Source organism: Bos grunniens, chromosome 1 (genome assembly GCF_055505025.1).
Source record: "Bos grunniens cultivar Pamir isolate PY7600 chromosome 1, Bosgru_T2T1.0, whole genome shotgun sequence".
NCBI lineage: Eukaryota > Metazoa > Chordata > Mammalia > Artiodactyla > Bovidae > Bos > Bos grunniens.
In genome coordinates, this window is record NC_141165.1 from 35469664 (window position 1) to 35493481 (window position 23818).

At 36.4% G+C, this 23818-nt stretch overlaps 1 protein-coding gene across 1 annotated transcript in view; it reads right to left on the bottom strand.

Moving 5' to 3' along the window:
• LOC147379257 (phospholipid scramblase 1-like) overlaps positions 1-17189 on the bottom strand; it is an 87392-nt gene extending 70203 nt beyond the window's left edge. Inside the window, exons 1-3 of the mRNA XM_086415044.1 lie at positions 17097-17189; positions 15629-15671; positions 4539-4759 (exon numbers count right to left, since the gene is read on the bottom strand). Of these exons, the coding sequence (XP_086271170.1) occupies positions 4539-4759; positions 15629-15671; positions 17097-17189 (357 nt within the window). The remainder of the gene's footprint in view (positions 1-4538; positions 4760-15628; positions 15672-17096) is intronic.
• Positions 17190-23818: the final 6629 nt, after the last annotated feature.

Below are 23818 nucleotides of genomic sequence, written 5' to 3' on the forward strand. Positions count from 1 at the left end.
TAGCTCGAACCTCCCTGGTGGTTCAGCGGTTAAAGCATCTGCCTGGAATGCGGGAGACCCAGGTTCAATCCCTGGGTCGGGGAGATCTCCTGGAGAAGGAAATGGCAACCCACTCCAATACTCTTGCCTGGAGAAACCCGTGGACGGAGGAGCCTGGTAGGCTACAGTCCGTGGGGTCGCAAAGAGTCGGGCATGACTGAGCGACTTCACTTCACTTCCTTGTAGCTCAGCTGGTAAAAAATCTGCCTGCAGTGTGGGAGACCTGGGTTCGATCCCTAGGTTGGGAAGATCTCCTGGAGAAGGGAAAGGCTACCCACTCCAGTGTTCTGTCCTGGAGAATTCCATTGGCTTTATTGTCCATGGGCTCGCAAAGAGTTGGACACGACTGAGCGACTTTCACTTTCACTTAATTGTATCTAAAAACATGAAATACTTTCATTTGGCCCTAATAGGATATTTATAAGACTATGCACTGAAAATAACTACCAGGAGTTATTAAAGAAGACCTAAATCTAAGGAGAAATATACCATAGTCATGAAGCAAAGATATTTTATTAGTAAAAAAAATCACTTCCTCAACTTCCCTGTTGGCATGGTGGATAAGAATCTGCCTGCCAATGTAGGGGAGACTGGTTCAGTCTCTCATCCAGGAAGATTCCACATGCTGTGGAGCAACTAAGCCCGTGTGCCACAACTACAGAGCCCGCATGCTGCAACTACTGAAACCCATGAGTCCAGAGCCTGTGCTATGCAACAAGAGAAGCCACTGCAATGAGATGCCCATGCACCACAACTAAAGAGCAGCCCTTGCTCTACGCAACTAGAGAAAGCCCACACACAGCAACTAAGATCCAGCACAACCAAAAAATAAAAATAAATAAATAAGTAAAAGAAGTCATGCTCAGTGGCTCAGTTTTGTCCAACTCTTTGTGACCCTATGGACTGTACCCCTCCAGGCTCTTCTGTCCATGGAATGTTCCAGGCAAGAATACTGGAGTGGGTTGCACTGACCCAGGGATTGAAGCCGTGCCTCCTGTACCTCCTTCATTCTTTACCATTGAGCCCACCTGGGGAGCTAAATAAACCACTATTTCCCAAAATTAACAAATAGATTCAATGCCATCCAAATCACTATCTTGGCATGAAGTTTCAAGTAATATAAAATAATAAAATATTCTTTTGAAACTTATATGAAAATAAAAGTACTTAACAGAATCAAACAATTAAAAAAAAAGCAAACCAAAATTAGAATGCTCATACTTGCTAGTGTTAAGACTTTAAAGCTAGGTACTCAGTACAATGTAGTATTGGCATAAGGGTACATATCTATATATACCTATATGTATAAGTGAAAGTGAAGTTGCTCAGTCTTGTCCGACTCTTTGCAAACCCATGGACTGTAGCCTACTAGGCTTCTCTGTCCATGGGATTTTCCGGGCAAGAGTACTGGAGTGGGTTGCCATTTCCTTCTCCAGGAGATCTTCCCAATCCAGGTGTTGAACCTGGGTCTTCTGGCAGATGCTTTACCATCTGAGCCACCAGTAAACCCTGGGAGATAGTGAAGGACAAGGAAGCCTGGCACGCGGCAGTCCATGGGGTCACAAAGAATTGAACACAACTTAGTAACTAAACAACAACAACAACAACACATCAGTGGAACAGTGGAAGACAGCAGATTTCAGAAATAGGTACACGCATATATCGACAATTTATTTTCAAAGATAAAAAAGACAATTCTATGGTAAGGGTAGTCTTTTTTCAAAACATGGTGTTCAAACAACTGGACATTAAATTAAAAAAAAAATCTCAGCTCTTCCCTCACAGGTACAAAAAATTAACTTCAAATGAAACTAGACCTAAACATATAATTTTTGGAAGAAATATAAGGAAGTCTTTGCTATTTTGTGATAGGCAAATTTTTTTTAGGTAAGTTCTTAAAGGCATGGACCATAAAAGAATATACATGATAAATTAGATTTTATCAAAATTGAAACCCTCCTTTTTTCCAAGGATGATAAAATGAAAAGCCAAGCCATAATCCTGGGCACAATATTGGCAATACACATATCTGAGAAAAGGCTTGTATTCAGACTATCTAAAGAATGCTTATAACTCAGTAAGATGAATTGGCTTGTTTTAGGAAGGGCAAAAGATTTAAATACTATATAAAGATATTCAGTAGCTAATAAATACACACAGGGAAATGCAATATTGAGAGTAGTATAGAGGTTCCTTAGCAAACTAAAAACAGCTACCCTATGACCTTTCACTTCCACTCCTGGGCATACATCTGGAGATAAACATTATCCAAAAGGATACATATACCCCAGTGTTCATTGTAGCACTCTTTACAATAGCCAAGACATGGAAGCAACCTAAATGCCCATAGACAGAGGAATGGATAAAGAAGATGTGGTACATATATACAATGGAATATTGCTCAGGCATTAAAAAGAATGAAATAATGCCATTTGCAGTAACATGGATGGTCCTAGAGAGTGTCATATTGAGTGAAGTTAGAGAAAGAGAAAAATCTTATGACACTCCTTATATGTGGAATCTAAAAAGAAATGATATAAATGAACTTACAAAACAGAAAGAGACTCATAGACTTAGAAAACAACTTATGGTTGCCAGGGGGAAGGGATAGTTAGTATTTTGGGAAGATCATGTACACACTGCTGCTGCTGCTGCTATTAAGTTGCTTCAGTCGTGTCCGACTCTGTGTGACCCCACAAACAGCAGCCCACCAGGCTCCTGTGTCCCTGGGATTTTCAAGGCAAGAATACTGGAGTGGGTTGCTGTTTCCTCCTCCAATGCATACATGCATGCTAAATCGCTTCAGTCATGTCCAACTCTGTGCAACCCTATGGACAGCAGCCCACCAGGCTCTTCTGTCCAGGAAATTCTCTAGGCAAGAATACTGGAGTGGCTTGCCATTTCCTTCTCCACATATACACATTCAGTTCAGTTCAGTTCAGTCACTCAGTCATGTCCGACTCTTTGCGACCCCATGAATCGCAGCATGCCAGGCCTCCCTGTCCATCACCAACTCCCGGAGTTCACTCAGACTCACATCCATTGAATCAGTGATGCCATCCAGCCATCTCATCCTCTGTTGTCCCCTTCTCCTCCTGTCCCCAATCCCTCCAAGTATCAGAGTCTTTTCCAATAAGTCAACTCTTCACATGAGGGGGCCAAAGTACTGGAGTTTCAGCTTTAGCATCATTCCTTTCAAAGAAATCCCAGGGCTGATCTCCTTCAGAATGGACTGGTTGGATCTCCTTGCAGTCCAAGGGGCTCTCAAGAGTCTTCTCCAACATCACAGTTCAAAAGCATCAATTCTTTGGCGCTCAGCCTTCTTCACAGTCCAACTCTCACATCCATACATGACCACAGGAAAAATCATAGCCTTGACTAGACAGACCTTTGTTGGCAAAGTAATGTCTCTGCTTTTGAATATGCTATCTAGGTTGGTCATAACTTTCCTTCCAAGGAGTAAGCGTCTTTTAATTTCATGGCTGCAGTCACCATCTGCAGTGATTTTGGAGCCCCAAAAAATAAAGTCTGACACTGTTTCCACTGTTTCCCCATCTATTTCCCATGAAGAAAATATGACCAGATGTCATGATCTTAGTTGTCTGAATGTTGAGCTTTAAGCCAACTTTTTCACTCTCCACTTTCACTTTCATCAAGAGGCTTTTTAGTTTCTCTTCACTTTCTGCCATAAGAGTGGTGTCATCTGCATATCTGAGGTTATTGATAATTCTCCCAGCAATCTTGATTTCAGCTTGTGTTTCTTCCACAGCGTTTCTCATGATATGCTCTGCATATAAGTTAAATAAGCAGGGTGACAATATACAGCCTTGACGTACTCCTTTTCCTATTTGGAACCAGTCTGTTGTTCCATGTCCAGTTCTAACTGTTGCTTCCTGACCTGCATATAGGTTTCTCAAGAGACAGGTCAGGTGGTCTGGTATTCCTATCTCTTTCGGAATTTTCCACAGTTTATTGTGATCCATGCAGTCAAAGGCTTTTGCATAGTCAATAAAGCAGAAATAGATGTTTTGCACACTGCTATATTTTAAATGGGTAACCAAAAAGGGTCTATTGCATAGCACATGAAATTCTGCTCAATGTTATATGCTAGCCTGGATGGGAAAGAGGTTTAGGGGAGAATAGATACATGTACATAAATGGCTGAGTCCCTTCACTGTTTACCTTAAACTACCATAACATTGTTTATCGGCTATACTCCAATAGAAAATAAGATGTTTAAAGTTCGGAAAAAAGTCATAATGATATTTTACAATAGAAAACTTCTAAAAATCTAAATTTCTTTTAACTTTCATTGCCAGAAAAATATTTACAATGTTATACATGGGTCTTATTCTGAAAGTATGAGATATTATTTAATTCTCTCTCTGACATATTTCATCCCAGACTATTCTTAATTTTAACATACTGCCCAGTGTTGAGGCTTTTTTGAAGGAACTCAAATACATTAGAATCACATTGTAGAAATAATATTTACTGACCTTTTGTAGGCAGCAGTTACTCCAGCAACAGCTCCATCTTAGAGCTTTATGCAGAGTAATGACATCACATCCTACATTATCATAAATTGTCATGGTAAAAGGCCTTGAAGGTCCACAGAGGTGTCTGATGAAACAATTACTTTTCTCTTCTGCAAAGTAAAGTCTTTGTCCTTGATTATTCATGACATCATATGTTTTATTAGTTTCAAAAGGACTGAATACTAAAGAATGAAATAAAATGATGATTATGAATAATACTGATATGATTTGTATAAACTGCACATCAAATTATGTTCAAATACAAATAAGTTGCATAATGTTGAGTAAGAAGCCCCTTGGTTTTGTTTCCCCATATAGAAAAATAAAAGAGATGGTAGCTGTTCTCTGGTTCCTTTTATGCTAAAATTCCATGCACAGAATTTCATTTTTGAAGTTCAGAGAAATTAACCTGTAACTATAGGGTTTTGATCTGATCTGATAGGTTTTGAGTTACTTTAAAAAAATTGCTCCTTTCCAGTTTTCCTTCCTATAGGTCATGAAAATGGCTTTATTAGTCTTCAATCTGGCTAATAGAAACCAAGCAAAAATATTTCACTTAAATTAGGGGAGACAGTGAGCACTCTCATATATTGTCCACATAAGATAATGAATTCACCTTTTTTTTTTTTTGCAAGAAAATGGAAATATTATCTTCGTCCTAATAATCTTACTCCTATGATCACACAAAAATTTCTAAAATTTTAAAAATTGCTCTCTGTACTAAATATTCACTACTACACAACTTAGAAAAAATAAAATGGAAGCAAACTAAATATTTAACAACAAAAGGTAATACGTATTATCCCTTCCTGAGAATTATTGGGTAACTATTTAAAATGCTGGGTTACACTATGGTAACTGCAAAACAATAACCTTTAATAGATATACACTCAGAAAAGAAAAAGAAACTCCAAACACAAAACTAAAGATAGTCATCAAAGCACAAGAGAACAAAAGAGAAAATGAAGAAAAAGATCTACAAATCCAAGACAATTGAAAGAATGTCATTAGGAACATATTCATCAATGATTACCTTAAGTGTAAGTGGACTGAATGCTCCAACAAAAAACCTAGACTGGCTAAATGGATACAAAACCAGGAGGACTCATACATTTTCTACCTAAAAATGACTCCTTTCAGATGTAGAGACACATACAGATTGAAAGTGAGGGGATGGAAAAAAGTAGTCCACAGAAATAGAAATCAAAAGAATTCTGAAATAGCAATCAATACTTATATCAGACAAAATAGACTTTAAACACTGTTAGAAGAGACAAAGAAGGATGATACATAATAATCAAGGGATCAATTCAAGAAGAAAATATTATAAATATGCATGCACGCAACATAGAAGTACCTCAATATATAAGGCAAATATTAACAGACATAAAAGGAGAAATGAACAGTTACAAAATAATAATTTGGGGAACTTTAGCATCCCACTTACATCAATGAACAGATCATCCAGATAGAAAAATCAGTAAAAAACAGAGGCCTTAAATGACACACTAGACCAGACAGATTTAATTGAGCATTTCAGCATTCTGCTGCCAAAAGCAGCAGAATACACATTCTTTTCAAGTGCACGTGGAGCATTATCCGGGGTAAATCACAAGATGGGCCACAAAGCAAGGCTTCATAAATTCAAGAAAATTGAAATCATATGAAGCATCTTTTCCTTCCACAACAATGTGAGGCTAGAAATCAACTACAAGAGAAAAAGAAAAAAAAAAAGGAGGGGGGGGGGGCAAAAAAGACAAACCCATGGAGGCTAAATGATATACTACTAAACATTCAATGGATTATTGAAGAAATCAAAGAGGAAATTTAAAAAATACCTAGCGATAAATGAAAACACAACAATCCAAATCTATGGGATGCAACAAAAGTATTTCTGAAAGACCAGTTTATAACTTTAAAATCTTACCTAAGGAAATGAGAAAAATCTCAAATAAACAACCTAACGTTATGCCTAAAGCAACTAGAGAAAGAATAACAAACAAAACCCAAAGTTAGTTTAAGAAAAGGAATCATAAATATAAAAGCAGAAATAGAAGAAATTGAAGGGCAACAGAAAAAAATCACTGAAACTAAAAGCTGGTTCTTAAAAAAGATAAAATTGGTACGCCTTTAACCAGACTCATCAAAAAAAAAAGGCCCAAATCAGTAAAATCAGAAATGAATAAGAAGTTACAGCCTAAACCACCGAAATACAAAGGATTAGAAAAGACTAGTATAAGTAACTATATGCCAATAAAACAGATACTGTAGGAGAAATGAACAAATTCTGAGAAAGATACAATCTCAGACTGAACCAAGAAGGAATAGAAAATATTGAATCAGTAATTTAAAAACTCCCAACAAACAAAATTCAAGACCAGATGGCTTCACAGGTGAATTATACCAAACATTTAGAGAAGATTTAACTAATTCTGAAATTAATTCAAAAAAACTGCAGAGAAACGAACACTTTTGAAACCACTCTAAAAGGCCACAATCACCCTGATACCAAAGATATCGCACACACACACACAAAATTACAGGTATCACTGATGAATATAGATGCAAAATCATCAATAAAATACTAGCAAACTGATTGCAACAATACATTAAGAGGATCATACACCATAAACATGTGGATTTTACCCCAAGTTTGCAATGATTGTTCAATATCTGCAGCTCGTTAAGTGTGATACACCACATTAATAAGTTGAAAAATAAAACTCACACCATCATCTCAATAGAGGCAGAAAATGCTTTTAATAAAATTAAATATCCATTTATTATAAACATTTTTCAGAAAGTGGGAATAAAGGGAATATGAAAATGAAAGTGTTAGTTGCTAAGTGATGTCCAACTCTTTGTGACCTATGGACTGTAGCCTGCTAGGATCCTCTGTTCATGGAATTCACAGGGAAAGAATACTGGAGTGGGTAGCTATTCCCTTCTCCAGGGATCTTCCTGATCCAGAGATATAAACTGGGTATTGAGAGGGTAACAGGCAGGAAGGCCAGGGGTCTCCAAACGGAGGAAATAGCCTGCAAGTGTCAGACATTTTTATCTCTCTTATGCAGCAAGAGGAAACAAACTAGCAATATTTTTTCCTTCTCTATACAAATTTAAAAGGAGGTTTCTCTTAAAATACTGTGTTGTCATAATGACACCTGATTTCACCTGAAGTTAACTATTCTCAAATCTAGAGATAACCAATGTATTTCTCTTATGGAAATGTTTATCTTCAGTACAGTTCAGTTCAGTCACTCAGTCGTGTCCGACTCTTTGCGACCCCATGAATCGCAGCACGCCAGGCCTCCCTGTCCATCACCTACTCCCAGAGTTCACTCAGACTCACATCCATCGAGTCAGTGATGCAATCCAGCCATCTCATCCTCTGTCGTCCCCTTCTCCTCTGCCCCCAAACCCTCCCAGCATCAGTCTTTTCCAATGAGTCAACTCTTCCCATGAAGGGGCCAAAGTACTGGAGTTTCAGCTTTAGCATCAGTCCTTCCAAAGAAATCCCAGGGCCGATCTCCTTCAGAATGGACTGGTTGGATCTCCTGACAGTTCAAAGGACTCTCAAGAGTCTTCTCCAACACCACAGTTCAAAAGCACCAATTCTTTGGCACTCAGCCTTCTTCACAGTCCAATTCTCACATCCATACATGACCACAGGAAAAACCATATCCTTGACTAGACGAACCTCTCTGCTTTTGAATATGCTATCTAGGTTGGTCATAACTTTCCTTCCAAGGAGTAAGCGTCTTTTAATTTCATGGCTGCAGTCACCATCTGCAGTGATTTTGGAGCCCAGAAAAATAAAGTCTGACACTGTTTCCACTGTTTCCCCGTCTATTTCCCATGAAATTATGGGACTAGATGCCATGATCTTCGTTTTCTGAATGTAGAGCTTTAAGCCGACTTTTTCACTCTCCACTTTCACTTTCAACAAGAGGCTTTTGAGTTCCTCTTCACTTTCTGCCATAAGGGTGGTGTCACCTGCATATCTGAGGTTATTGATATTTCTCCTGGCAGTCTTGATTCCAGTTTGTGTTTCTTCCATTCCAGCGTTTCTCATGATGTACTCTGCATATAAGTTAAATAAGCAGGGTGACAATAGACAGCCTTGACTTGCTCCTTTTCCTATTTGGAACCAGGCTGTAGTTCCATGTCCAGTTCTAACTGTTGCTTCCTGACCTCCATACAGATTTCTCAAGAGGCAGGTCGGGTGGTCTGGTATTCCCATCTCTTTCAGAATTTTCCACAGTTTATTGTGATCCACACAGTCAAAGGCTTTGGCATAGTCAATAAAGCAGAAATAGATGTTTTTCTGGAACTCTCTTGCTTTTTCCATGATCCAGCGGATGTTGGCAATTTGATCTCTGGTTCCCCTGCCTTTTCTAAAACCAGCTTGAACATCAGGAAGTTCACGGTTCACATATTGCTGAAGCCTGGCTTGGAGAATTTTGAGCATTACTTTACTAGCATGTGAGATGAGTGCAATGGTGCAGTAGTTTGAGCATTCTTTGGCACTGCCTTTCTTTGGGATTGCAATGAAAACTGACCTTTTCCAGTCCTGTGGCAACTGCTGAGTTTTTCAAATTTGTTGGCATATTGAGTGCAGCACTTTCACAGCATCATCTTTCAGGATTTGAAGTAGCTCAACTGGAATTCCATCACTTCCACTAGCTTTGTTCATAGTGATGCTTTCTAAGGCCCTCATTCCAGGATGTCTGGCTCTAGGTGAGTGATCACACCATCGTCATTACCTGGGTTGTGAAGATCTTTTTTGTACAGTTCTGTGTGTTCTTGCCACCTCTTAATATCGTCTGCTTCTGTTAGGTCCCTACCATTTCTGTCCTTTATCGAGCCCATCTTGGCATGAAATGTTCCCTTGGTATCTCTAATTTTCCTGAAGAGATCTCTAGTCTTTCCCATTCTGTTGTTTTCCTCTTTTTATTTGCATTGATCACTGAGGAAGGCTTTCTTATCTCTTCTTGCTATTCTTTGGAACTCTGCATTCAGATATTTATATCTTTCCTTTTCTCCTTTGCTTTTCACTTCTCTTCTTTGCACAGCTATTTGTAAGGCCTCCCAAGACAGCCATTTTGATTTTTTGCATTTCTTTTCCATGGGGATGGTCTTGATCCCTGTCTCCTGTACAATGTCACGAACCTCCATCCATAGTTCATCAGGCAATCTATCTATCAGATCTAGTCCCTTAAATCTATTCCTCACTTCCACTGTATAATATAAGGGATTTGATTTAGGTCATACCTTAATGGTCTAGTGGTTTTCCCACTTTCTTCAATTTAAGTCTGAATTTGGCAATAAGGAGTTCATGATCTGAGCCACAGTCAGCTCCTGGTCTTGTTTTTCTTGACTGTATAAAGCTTCTACATCTTTGGCTGCAAAGCATATAATCAATCTGATTTCAGTGTTGACCATCTGGTGATGTCCATGTGTAGTGTCTTCTCTTGTGTTATTGGAAGAGGGTTGTTCGCTATGACGAGTGCATTTTCTTGGCAAAACTCTATTAGTCTTTGCCCTGCTTCATTCCATATTCCAAGGCCAAGTTTTCCTGTTACTCCAGGTGTTTCTTGACTTCCTACTTTTGCATTCCAGTCCACTATAATTAAAGGACATCTTTTTTGGGTGTTAGTTCTAAAAGGTCTTGTAGGTCTTCATACAACCGTTCAACTTTAGCGTCTTCAGCATTACTGGTTGGGGCATAGACTTGGATTACTGTGATATTGAGTGGTTTGCCTTCAAAACGAACAGAGATCATTCTGTCGTTTTTGAGATTGCATCCAAGTACTGCATTTCAGACTCTTTTGTTGATCATGATGGCTACTCCATTTCTTCTGAGGGATTCCTGCCCACAGTAGTAGATATAATGGTCATCTGAGTTAAATTCACCCTTTCCAGTCCATTTTAGTTCACTGATTCCTAGAATGTTGACATTCACTCTTGCCATGTCTTGTTTGACCACTTCCAATTTGCCTTGATTCATGGACCTGACATTCCAGGTTCCTATGCAATATTGCTCTGTACAGCATCGGACCTTGCTTCTATCACCAGTTGCATCCACAGCTGGGTATTGTTTTTGCTTTGTCTCCATCCCTTCATTCTTTCTGGAGTTATTTCTCCACTGATCTCCACTAGCACGTTGGGCACCTACTGACCTGGGGAGTTCCTCTTTCAGTATCCTATCATTTTGCCATTTCATACTATTCATGGGGTTCTCAAGGCAAGAATACTGAAGTGGTTTGCCATTCTCTTCTCCAGTGGACCACATTCTGTCAGATCTCTCCACCATGACCCGCCCATCTTGGGTTGCCCCATGGCCATGGCTTAGTTTCATTCAGTTAGACAATGCTATGGTCCTAGTGTGATTAGATTGACTAGTTTTATGTGAGTATGGTTTCAGTGTGTCTACCCTCTGATGCCCTCTTGCAACACCTACCATCTTACTTAGATTTCTCTTACCTTGGGCGTGGGGTATCTCTTCACAGCTGCTCCAGCAAAGCGCAGCCACTGCGCCTTACCTTGTATGAGGGGTATCTCCTCACTGCCACCCTTCCTGACCTTCAAAGTGGGATAGCTCTGCTAAAGCAGAGACATTACTTTGCCAACAAAGGTCTGTCTAGTCAAGGCTATGGTTTTTCCAGTGGTCATGTATGGATGTGAGAGTTGGACTGTGAAGAAGGCTGCTGAAGAATTGATGCTTTTGAACTGTGGTGTTGGAGAAGACTCTTGAGAGTCCCTTGGACTGCAAGGAGATCCAACCAGTCCATTCTGAAGATCAGCTCTGGGATTTCTTTGGAAGGAGTGGTGCTAAAGCTGAAACTCCAGTACTTTGGCCCCCTCATGTGAAGAGTTGACTCATTGGAAAAGACTCTGATGCTGGGAGGGATTGGGGGCAGGAGGAGAAGGGTATGACAGAGGATGAGATGGCTGGATGGCATCACTGACTCGATGCACGTGAGTCTGAGTGAACTCCGGGAGTAGGTGATGGACAGGGAGGCCTGGCGTGCTGCGATTCATGGGGTCGCAAAGAGTTGGACACGACTGAGCGACTGAACTGCACTGAACTGATGCTGATGTACTATGCATTTACCCCAAACTCTGTCTTCAAGTCGGTTCCGCCTCTTGGCTCAGAACCTACTTGACAAACCAGAACATTATACTCAGATATTGTCCCCCTAATCTATGTAAATGAAGCTATTTGTATGGTGATCTGTCCTTCTTCAAGATTCAGGATAATCATTTTATTGCCCAGGATAAATCATTTTGTGCCAAGATTATCCCCAAATGCATCTTATGTGTGAAGAGCCTGATGCCATTCTGTGTTTTAAGACATTCTTTTCTTTCATTACAGACTGCTAGTGACTATATAACATCCAGCTAAAGACTAGCAGTGGGGTACTCTTTCTGCCCCCTTCTGATGCCTATGTCAGAAGCTTTCTCTATTTCCTTTATACTTTAATAAAACTTTATTACTTTTAATAAAACTTTTTTAAAATAAAACTTTTATTACACAAAAGCTCTGAGCGATCAAGCCTCATCTCTGGCCCCAGATGGAATTCTTCTCCTCCAGGGACCAAGAATCCCGTCGTCTTTTTTTGTTCAACAACAACCTTTCAGTATCCGGGATAAATGCCATATGTGACAAATCCACAGCTACCACCGTAATCAATGGTGAAGAGGTGAAAACATTTCCTCTAAGATTAGGAACAAGACAAGAATGCACTCTCATAACTTTCATTCAACATATTTATGAGGTCCTAGCTATGACAACCACAGAAGAATAAGAAATAAAAGGAATCCAAACTGGAAAAGAAGAAGTAAAACTATCACTGTTTGCTGAAAACATGATGAGAAAACATAGGGAAAATTCTAAGAAAGCTACCAGGAAATTATTAGAGCTCACAATGAATTTGTTGAAGTTGCAGAATACAAAATTTATTTACAGACATCTTTTGCATTTCTTTATACTAACAACAGAAGATCAGACAGAGAATTTAAGGAAATTATCCCATTTATTGTAGCATCAGAAAGAATAAAATACCTAGGCATGCACCTACCTAAGGAGACAAAAAAACTGTAGTCTGAAAACTAGGATGCTGATGAAGGGAATGAAGATGACACAAACAGATGGAAATATATACAGTGGTTTTGTATTGGAAGAATCAATATTGTTAAAATGACTATACTACAGACTCAGTGCAATCCCTATCAAATACCAAAGGCATTTATTTTTCCACAAAACTAGAACAAAAATAAAATCTCAAAATTTGTATGAAAACAAAAATTACCTAGAATAACTAAAACAATTTTGAGAAAGAAGAATGGAGTTGGAGGAATCAAACTCCCTGATTTCAAACTATACTGCAAAGCTATTGTATTCAAAGCAGTGTAGCACAAAAAAGACATATACATCAATGCAACAGGATGGAAAGCCCAGAAATAAACTGACAGTCAGTTAATCTATAACAAAGAAGGTAAGAATATACAGTGGAAAAAAAGACAGTATTTTCAATAAATGACATTGATAAAACTGAACAGCTATATGTAAAGGAATGAAATTAAAATATTCTCTAACACCATATACAAAAAAAAACTCAAAATAGATTAAAGACCTAAATGTAAGATTGGATACTATAAAACTCCTAGAGGAAAACATAGGCCGAACCCTCTTTGACAAATTGTAGCAAGAATTTTTTGGATCTGCCTTCTTCACAGCTAAGGAAACCATAAGCAAAATGGAAAGACAACCTAAGGACTGGGAGAAAATATTTGCAAAGGATGCTACTGACAAGGGATTAAATTTCCAAAATATATGAACGGCTTATACAGCTAAATGTCAAAAAGAACACAACTCAGTTAAAAAAGGGGGTGAAGATCTAAATAATCATTTCTCTGAAAGAGACATACAGATAGCTAATAGACATGAAAAGATGTTCAATGTCACTAATTATTAGAGAAATGCAAACAGAACTACAATGAGGTGTCATCTCACACCTGTCAGAATGGCAAGCATTCAAACATCTACAAATGATAAATCCTGGAAAAGGTGTGGAAAAGAGAAACCCTCTTACACTATTGGTCAGGGTGTAAATTGGTAGAGCCACTATGAAGACATTATGTTGGTTCTTTACAAAGCTAAAAATAGAGTTACTATATGATCTTGCAGTTCCACTCCTGGGCATATATCTGTAGAGAACTCAGCATCACTAATTATTAGAGAGATGTAAATCAAAACCACAATGAACTATCATCTCACACTAGTCAGAGTAGCCATCATTAGAAAGTCTACAATGACTAATGGAGAGGGTATGGAAAAAAGGGACCCTTCCTAAATTGTTGGTGGAAATGTAAATTGGTAGAGCCACTTTAAGAGCACCTTAAAAAACTAAAACTAGCACCATATCATCCTGCAATGCCACTCCTGGACATATATTTGGAGAAAACTCTATTTGAAAAGATACATGAATCTTGGTGTTCATAGCAGCACTATTTACAATAGCCACAACATGGAAGCAAACCTAAATGTATATCAGTAGATGACAGAATGAAGATGATGTGGTGTGTATATACAACAGAAATCCTACTCAGCCATAAAATGCCATTTGCAGTAACATGGATAGAAATAATCATATTAAGTGAAGTTATTCAGATAAACACAAATAATACATGATATCACTTGATAGGATATCTGAATATGTGAAATCTAAAAAATGATACAAATGAACTTATTTTCAAAACAAAACTAGATTCAAAGACATAGAAAATGAAATTATGGTTACCTAAATCGAAAGCAGGGCAGGGACGTGGGGAGAGATAAACTAGGAGTTTGGAATTAACACATTTATACTACTATACATAAAACAGGAAAATAAGATCTTCCTGTACAGCACAGGGAACTATATTCAATATCTTTTATTTCATGGACAATGAATAAGAGTGATTTCAAAAAGCCTCATCAAAGGAATATTTTTTAAAAGGCTTCAGAATAGCTTTATCAGTAGTTTTGCATAGATGGTTATCTTCTGCTCTTCTTAATTTTAAATGTTCTTTAGTGAATATATGTATAATGAATATATGTTGCTCTAATATACATTTAACATTTTGTTTTAATATTGACCTTTGAAACTGTTAGTTACAGTATTTCCCCACTAATTGTTAAAAAATGAACATAATTCATAAAAAATGAACATAATTATGTCTTCATATTGTACCAACATATTTGGAATGTATTCATTTTGATTTAATATTTACAGATAGACTATGACTCATAATTTATGAAAAAAAAACTTCTGACTTCCTTTTAAATTTCATTTCCTTTTATGATTAGAAATTACATATGCATGGCACAAATTTTAAAATGCAAAGAACATAACATTTAAAATAGTTCTTCCTTCTAGGCTTATTCTATTCCTTCTCCTTTCTCCAATTTCATATGCATTCTCCTAGAGAAATCTTAAACATATGCAAAGACTAAATGTATTTTATACACACACACACACACACACACTCACAAACTACAATATGCACTACTGTGTAACTGCTTTTTATACTTAGCAATGTATCTTGGTACTAAGTTGAGATAAAGGTTAACAGCTGAATTCTAAAGGACGGTTTAGTTTCTCAGACTAAGGAGTGGATTGGACTCCCCATTACTTTACTTGCATCCTGTTTCTTTTCAGAACTCCTGAAGAATTTGAAATCATTGCTTCTCTCAAATACCTATCTTAAGGAATTCAGGATGGGTGAATGTTTTCAGGAAATGGACCTGCTTTTTGTAAGACTAATGCAGACTAGAATTTTCAGTTATAATCTGGAGCCAATATCTTTCTGCCTCCCTTCCCATGAGAAGACTATGATCATATTCATGTTTGTATCATCTCAAGATCTTCTATACAATCTCCGTATATTTCAAGGTTTAGTTTTCCTCAGACAAAAGAAGACCTTTAATTTATAGGTATCAGTAGATCTACAGCAAAACAAATTACATATTTAAGAATTAATATATCAATGCATTTGGTACATACCTTCCAGAAGATCAAAACATTGACACACGAATAAGTGATTTATCTATTACAGTAGAAAATAAACATATGTGGACTGGATTAATCAAACTAAATTTAAAGCACATAACAATACTTATATACATTCATACTTACATTTAGGATATTTAAAGTAATTGATTTATTATCAGCAGTTATAATTTTTTTCTGTCAAATATCATACCTTTATATGAGTCTAAGTGTGGTTTTAATATTTTTTTTACCATAGAAAAAGGAAATGACAAAATATTATCAGATAATCTATAAAGTGTATTCTCTTTGCTCTATTGTTAATGTCTCAACATTATTGTTCACAAAAAATGTTAAATAATTTTATTCAATATATTTTTGAAATTCAGAGAGAAATATCTGTATTGTAATTTAAAGTAAAAAGTTTATTGCAGTTTTTGCCCATATTAAAAAATGACATTAGATTTATATTAGTGTTTGCAACAAATTTACAATTAAGCACTGAAAATGTAAGTAACCTTTTTAAGAAGGAACATGCATACTGTTTCACTTTTAAAGAGTTAAAAAATAAGATGTAGCCAGTAATTAGTAATGTGAAATGCCAAGGTTTATTATTCAGAGACAGCACTACAGGAAATTAAATCAGAATTGATGTCACAAAGATAGTAATTCTGTATCATTAAATTTGGTGGAGAATAGATATTTTTCTAATATTAGTGTTCATATTTTACATTTGTAAACCAGGCTTCTATTATCTAAGCATTAGGTGAACTGAAGAGTCCTTAAGTCATTTTTACTTACATTACCAAAATCCAGGTTCCTGTTTTAAAAAGTAGGTATTTATTTGTAAATAAGTTTACCAGATGATAAATTTACAAAAAACAATGTTTTACCATAGTTGGGCCTTAAGAGACATTGTCTGAACTATCAGGGTGTGCTTATAAGCAGATTCTTTTGAGTAACTATATAGTCAGCATACAGTTCTTGGTTCTATATCCACAGATTCAGCTAATCTCTGACCATGCCCTGTTTATGATCCATAGTTGGTTGTATCTGTGGACACCAAACCACATATTCAGAGGGTGGGCTCTGGGACTCGAGAACCCTGTGGTTTTGGTGTCTGCCAGGCTGGTCCTGAAACCAATCCCCCATGGATGCTAAGGGATGTGCTCAGTCCCTTAGTCATGTCCAACTCTTTGCAACCCCATGAACTGTAGCCTGACAGGACTCTCTGTCCATGGGATTTTCCAGGCAGGAATACTGGAGTGGGTTACCATTTTTTTCTCCAAAGAAATGACTGTATTTAAATTATGTTTACTGCCTCAATCAGAAACTAAAATTAAATAAAATGTAAAATTTTTGAAGTTACAAGTGTAGTATTTTAATCTATAGTAAAAATATTTTCCAGTAACAAATGATATTTTGAAACTATCTAACTTCATATTATTTTCCATCAACTAAATTAAGAAACACATTATTGTACCTGAGTCAAATATTCCAATCCAGGTGGACAGTTGGCTGTTGACCCTGGTGTTTGCATCCAATGTGTCCTGGGTTGTATATTACAAAAAGCCATAATCTAGATTATATAAATACTCAAGACTGTGACAGGTTGGAAAGATTTCTCCTTTTGTCTTCAAAATCTAACGTTACAGAAATATTAACATAGTTAGAGACAGGAATCAACCTCAATTCAGGTTTAGTTTTTCTTCATTTAATGGTAAGCATTAAATTAAATGGTGAACGAACATCATCCATATTTTATTTTTAAAGTGTTCTTAGTTGAAATATTTATGGTTTTATTTACAGAGTCTATCTCTCAAGGAAAAAAAAAGGAACCTCAGGACTATAAGAAGTCCCCAGTTAATACAAGAGTAATGAACTGAGTGTAAATTGTTATACACATTCCTATGTGGCCTTGATCTATTTAAATAGAATTAAATCTTTAGGCTCAGAATCATTTGACAGTGACTAGATAAACATTTCCCCTCCACTGTTGAGGGATATGTTATGGTGGACATGAAAACATTTTATCCTGCATAAAGACCAGATAAACTATTTAAAAATGAGGGTTGGGGTGCTATCTCTAGTGCCATGATTCTAACAAACAGAACAAATATATATGGAGTCAAAATTTTCTAATTGGCACTTATTAAGTTCTTATTATTCTCTGTATTTTCTTCAGCTTGCATCAGGATTAAATTTATGAAATAAATTTACAAACCCATGCTTACAGCTCAAAGTTTAAAAAGATGATTCTAATAGTGATGATAAATACATTAAAAGTATTGAAGAATTTACTTACTTTGTTTTGGGGCAAATATATGTTTTACTCTCAGGTATTGATACATTAAAAAAAAAACCAAGACATCACAACATTAACGTAAGACATGACTATCAGTTGTAGTGAGAGAAAGAGGTATTTTGGGAAAATATTTATTACTGAAAACAAAAGTGAGTTTTAAATAATAGGTTGCAGTCTAAATAATCAGGCTATGAAATGAGAGTTGACGTAAAGAGAAGTGAAGAAAGGATCCTAGGAAAAGAGGAAAATGCAAATTGAAGAGCTATATTCTTTCTTTTTTTCTTTCTTCTTTTTTTTTTTTTAAGTTTAATTGGGTCATGTAGTAGCTATATGTTTAAATTTGGAGGTGTCTATAGGATATTTTCCAGAGTGGCTAGTCCATTTTACATTCCTGTTAGCAAAATATGAGCATTCTCATTTCTCCGCATTCTTGTCAGCACTTTTATTGTCTGTTTTTTTGATTATAGCCTTTATAATGGGTGTGAAGTTGTATCTCATTGTGGTCTTGATTTGCATTATCCTAACTAATGTTTAGAAGGAATGATGCTAAAGCTGAACCTCCAGTACTTTGGCCACCTCATGCGAAGTGTTGACTCATTGGAAAAGACTCTGATGCTGGGAGGGACTGGGGGCAGGAGGAGAAGGGGACAACAGAGGATGAAATGACTTGATGGATGTTGAGTTTGAGTGAACTCCGGGAGTTGGTGATGGACAGGGAGGCCTGGCGTGCTGCGATTCATGGGGTCGCAAAGAGTGGGACACGACTTAGTGACTGAACTGAACTGAACCTGAACTAATGTTCATGAGCAACTTTTCATGTGTTATTGGCCACTTGTATATCTTCTTTGGAGAATTCTCTCTTCAAATTCTTATGCATTTTTTGCTTATGTTGTTGAATACTTGTATTTTTATTGTTGAACTGTGACAGTTTTTAAATCCCATTATGAAACATAAGATTTGCAAATATTTTCTCCCATTTTGTAGGTTGTCTTTAACTTTCTTGATGATGTCCACTAAGCACAAACGTTTATAATTTTGGTATAGTACAAAATTTTTGTTATCATTTGCTTGTACTATAGCTGTCATATTTAAGAGATCACTTTCTAATCCAAAATCAGAATGATTTACTCCTCTGGTTTTTCTAATAGTGTTTTAGCTCTTACATTTGGATCTTTCATCCCTTTAGAGTTAAATTTGGTGTATACTGTGAGGTAGAAGTCCAACTTTTTCTTGTACATAAGAATATCTTAGTGGTTCCAGCACTATTTATTGAAGATATTTTTCCCTATTGTTTTGGCATCCTTGTTGAAAATCAGTTGGCCATCAACATGAGGGTGTTTTTCTGGACTCATTCTGTTCCACTGATACATATGCCCACCTTAAGTCAGTTACAGTGTGTTAATTCCTTTAGTTTGTAGTAAGTTTAGAAATGTAGAAGAATGAGTCCTTCAACTTTGTTCCTTCTCCAGATTGCTTTGAGTATTATGGATCCCATGAGTTTCCACATACATTTTAGGGTAGTTTTGTCAGTATCTACAAAAAAGCTACCTGTGATTCTGAGATTCATAGAATCCATTGATTGTATTAGGGAGCATTGCCATTCTAGCAATATCAATACTTTCTATCAATAAACATTATATGTATTTCCATTCATTTAGATATTTTTCATTTCTTTCAATAATATGTTCTGATTTTCAGAACTTTGTACATCTTTAAAAAACTATTCCTAAGTATCCTATTTCTTGATGCTATTGTAAATAAAATTATTTTCTTATTTTTAGTACAGTTCACTGCAGTTTTATACAACTAAAATTGATTTGATTCAATTATGTTAAGTAATGCAGCTTTACTGAACTTACTTAATTCTAATTTTGCTTTAGTGGAGCCCTTTGGATTTTCTGTCAATACCATCTACAAATAGAAAAAGGTTTACTTCTTTCTTTCCAATTTACATGTTTTTTATTTCATTTTATTGTTTACTTGATCAGACTAGAACCTCTAGCATGGTGCTGAGTAGAAGTAGAAGGAATATCTGTGTTTTGTTACTGAATTTATAAGGAAAACAGGCTTTATTTAATATGATGTTATCTGTGGGTTTTGCTTTTCTTTGTTTTGTTTTTGGCAGATGCTATTTACCAGGTTGAGGAATTTTCCTTGTATTCCTAGTTCCTTTTTTTTTTTTTTTTTTAGCTCACAAATGGGTGTTTGACTTTTTTTCAAGTGCTTTTGTGTGTCTGTTGAGATGATTATCTCCTTTTGTATTTTATTCTATTTATATGGTGTGTTGTATTAACTGATTTCAGTTTCAAATCAACCTTGCATTTCTGAAATAAAGCTTGTTTGTTCTTGTTATGTAATTATTTTTCTATCTTGCTGGATTTGGTTTGCTCATACTTTCTTGGGAATTTTTGTGTTAAATTAATAAAAAAAAAACTTTTTGATGTGTAGCTTTCTTTTCCTATAATATCTTTGTCTGATTTTACCATCAAAGTAATACTGGTCTCAATAATAGTTTGAAAAGAGTATCTCTTGTTGTATGTTTTGAGGAGTTTGTGGAAAATTTGTATTAATTCTTCTTTAAATGTTTGGTAGAATTCACCAAGTAAGTCATCTGGGCCTGGACTTTCTTTGTGTACACCCTCAACACTTTACTTGGAAATCTCCTCAACTAAATATCCAATTTCATTGGTTACAAATTCTTCTTTTCACATAATTCCAGGACACAATTCAGCTAAGCATTCTGTCACTCTATAATGAGAACGCCCATTCCTCAGGTTTCCAATAACATATTTTTGTCATTTATTCCTGTCCCCTCACCAGCAGTGTTTTAATGTACGTATTTCTATCAACAGTCTGGTTATGATAGTATAGGTATTCTCTAAAGTATGTTGTCCTCACTTCTTTTTGAGCCCTCAACATCAGCATCTTAATAACTACATTTCTATTAGCTGTCTGCTAAAGTACCCAGGCTATGAACAGTGGGGTGGATGCATCTTTTATAATTAGAGATTTTGTCTTTTCTGGATTTATGCCCAGAAGTGAGATTTCTGGACCATACGGTAACTCTATTTTTAGTCTTTAAGGAACCACCATACTGTTTTCCCCAATGGCTGCACCAATTTACATTCCCACCAATAGTGTCGGAGGGTTCACTTTTCTTCACCTTCTCTTCCAGCATTTATAGCATTATTTTCTTTATCCATGAATCTTCCAGTGAACACTCAGGTTGTTTCCATATCTTGGATATTGTTAATAATACTGCAGTGAAAATGATACAATAAAATGTTTTGCAAGATGAGTCATAAAACATGTTTTAGCAAGTTTAAGATTTTAATCATACTGTGGATCTTTTCCAAACACAATGGTATGTGGAAATTGATATCAGGAAAATAACTGAAAAATTCACAAATATATGAAGGTTAAACATGCTCCTGAACAATCAATGGGTCAAAGAAATAATAGGAAAAATAAAAATATCTTAAAATATATTAAAATGGAAATACAGCATAGATAAACTTATGGGAAGCTACATAAAAGTAATAAAAGAAAAGTAGTAAAAAGTATCCATATTGGAAATCATGAAGCAAAATTATCTGTTTATAGATGACATAATCTGACACATAGAAAAGCCCACAAACTACTCCAAATAGTATAAATAGTAAGTGAATTTAGTAAAGTTGCAGGATACAAAGGTGATATACAGAAATCAGTTACATTTATATGCACTAACAGCAAACTCTCTGAAAGAGATATTTAAAAAGCAATCCCTTTTATACTAATAAAATATTTAGGAATAAATTTGACAAAGGAAATGAAAAGCCTGAACCCTTAAAACTATAGGAGTGATGAAACAAGTGGAAGAAGACACAAATAAATGGAAAAATAATCCATGTTCACAAAGCGGAAGAATCAGTAGTGTTAAAATGTCCACACCACGCAAAGCAATCTACAGATTAAATACAACCTTAATAAAAATTCCTAAGCATTTCTCAGAGAAGTGGAAAGAACAATCCTAAAATTTTCATGGAACTACAAAAGACACTGAATAGCCAAATCAGTCTTGAGAAGGAACAACAAAGTTGGAGGCATCATGCTTCCTGATTTTAAACTATATTAAAAGCCATAATAATTAAAAAAGCATGGTATTGGCATATAAGCAGGGAAGAGTGCTGATATCACTCAATATAAAATGACAGCCTCATCAATAAATGATGTTCAGAAAGCTATATATCCACCTGAAAAAGAATAAAACTGAGTGCTTATACACAATTCACAAAAATTAACTCAAAATGAATCAAAGATTTAAATGTAAGACCTGAAATTATAAAACTTTTAGAAGGAAAAAAAATAGGAGAATAGATTCTTAATACCTTAGAGACATGTACCACAGACTTATCTAACTCAATGAAACTAAGCCATGCCATGTAGGGCCACCCAAGAGGGATGGGTCATGGTGGAGAGTTCTGACAAAATGTGGTCCACTGGAGAAGGCATGGCAAACCACTTTAGTATTTTTGCCTTGAGAACCCCATAAGCAATATGAAAAGGCAAAAAGATAGGACACTGAGAGATGAACTCCACTGGTCGGTAGGTGCCCAATATGCTATAGGAGATCAGTGGAGAAACAACTCCAGAAAGAACGAAGGGATGGAGCCAAAGCAAAAACAACACCCAATTGTGGATGTGACCGAGATAGAAGCAAGGTCTGATGCTGTAAAGAGCAATATTGCACAGGAACCTGGAATGTCAGGTCCATGAATCAAGGCAAATTGCAAGCTGTCAAACAGGAGATGGCAAGAGTGACATCGACATTCTAGGAATCAGAGAACTAAAATGGACTGGAATGGGTGAATTTAACTCAGATGACCATTATATCTACTACTGTGAATCCCTTTGAAGAAATGGAGTGCCATCATAATCAACAAAAGAATCTGAAATGCAGTACTTGGATGCAATCTCAAAATGATAGTATGATCTCTGTTCTTGTCCAAGGCAAACCATTCAATATCATGGTAATCCAAGTCTAGGCCCTGACCAGTAATGCAGAAGAGCTGAAGCTGAACAGTTCTATGAAGACCTACAAGACCTTTTAGAACTAATACCCAAAAAAGATGTCCTTTTCATTATAGTGCACTGGAATGAAAAATTAGGAAGTTAAGAAACATCTGGAGTAAGAGGCAAATTTGGCCTTGGAATACGGAATGAAGCAGGGCAAAGGCTAAAGGAATTTTGCCAAGAGAATGCACTGGTCATAGCAAACACCCCCTTCCAATAACACAAGAGAAGACACTACACATGGACATCACCAGATGGCCAACACTGAAATCAGATTGATTATATTCTTTGCAGCCAAAGATGGAGAAGCTGTATACAGTCAGCAAAAACAAGACTGGGAGCTTACTGTGGCTCAGATCATGAACTCCTTATTGCCAAATTCAGACTTAAATTGAGGAAAGTGGGGAAAACCAGTAGACCATTCAGGTATGACCTAAATCAACTCCCTTATGATATTACAGTGGAAGTGAGAAATGGACGAGATCTCATAGAGTGCCTGATGAATTATGAACAGAGGTTCATGACATTGAACAGGAGACAGGGAGCAACACATTCCCAAGCAAAAGAACTGCAGAAAAGCAAAATGGCTGTCTGAGAAGGCCTTACAAACAGCTGTGAAAAGAAGAGAAGTGAAAAGCAAAGGAGAAAAGGTGCAATATACCCATTTGAATAAAGAGTTCCATAGAATAGCCAGAACAGATAAGAAAGCCTTCCTCAGCAATCAATTCAAAGAAATAGAGGAAAACAAGAGAATGGGAAAGATTAGAGATCTCTTCAAGAAAATTCCAGATACCAAGGGAACATTTCATGCAAAGATGGGCTCGATAAAGGACAGAAATGGTATG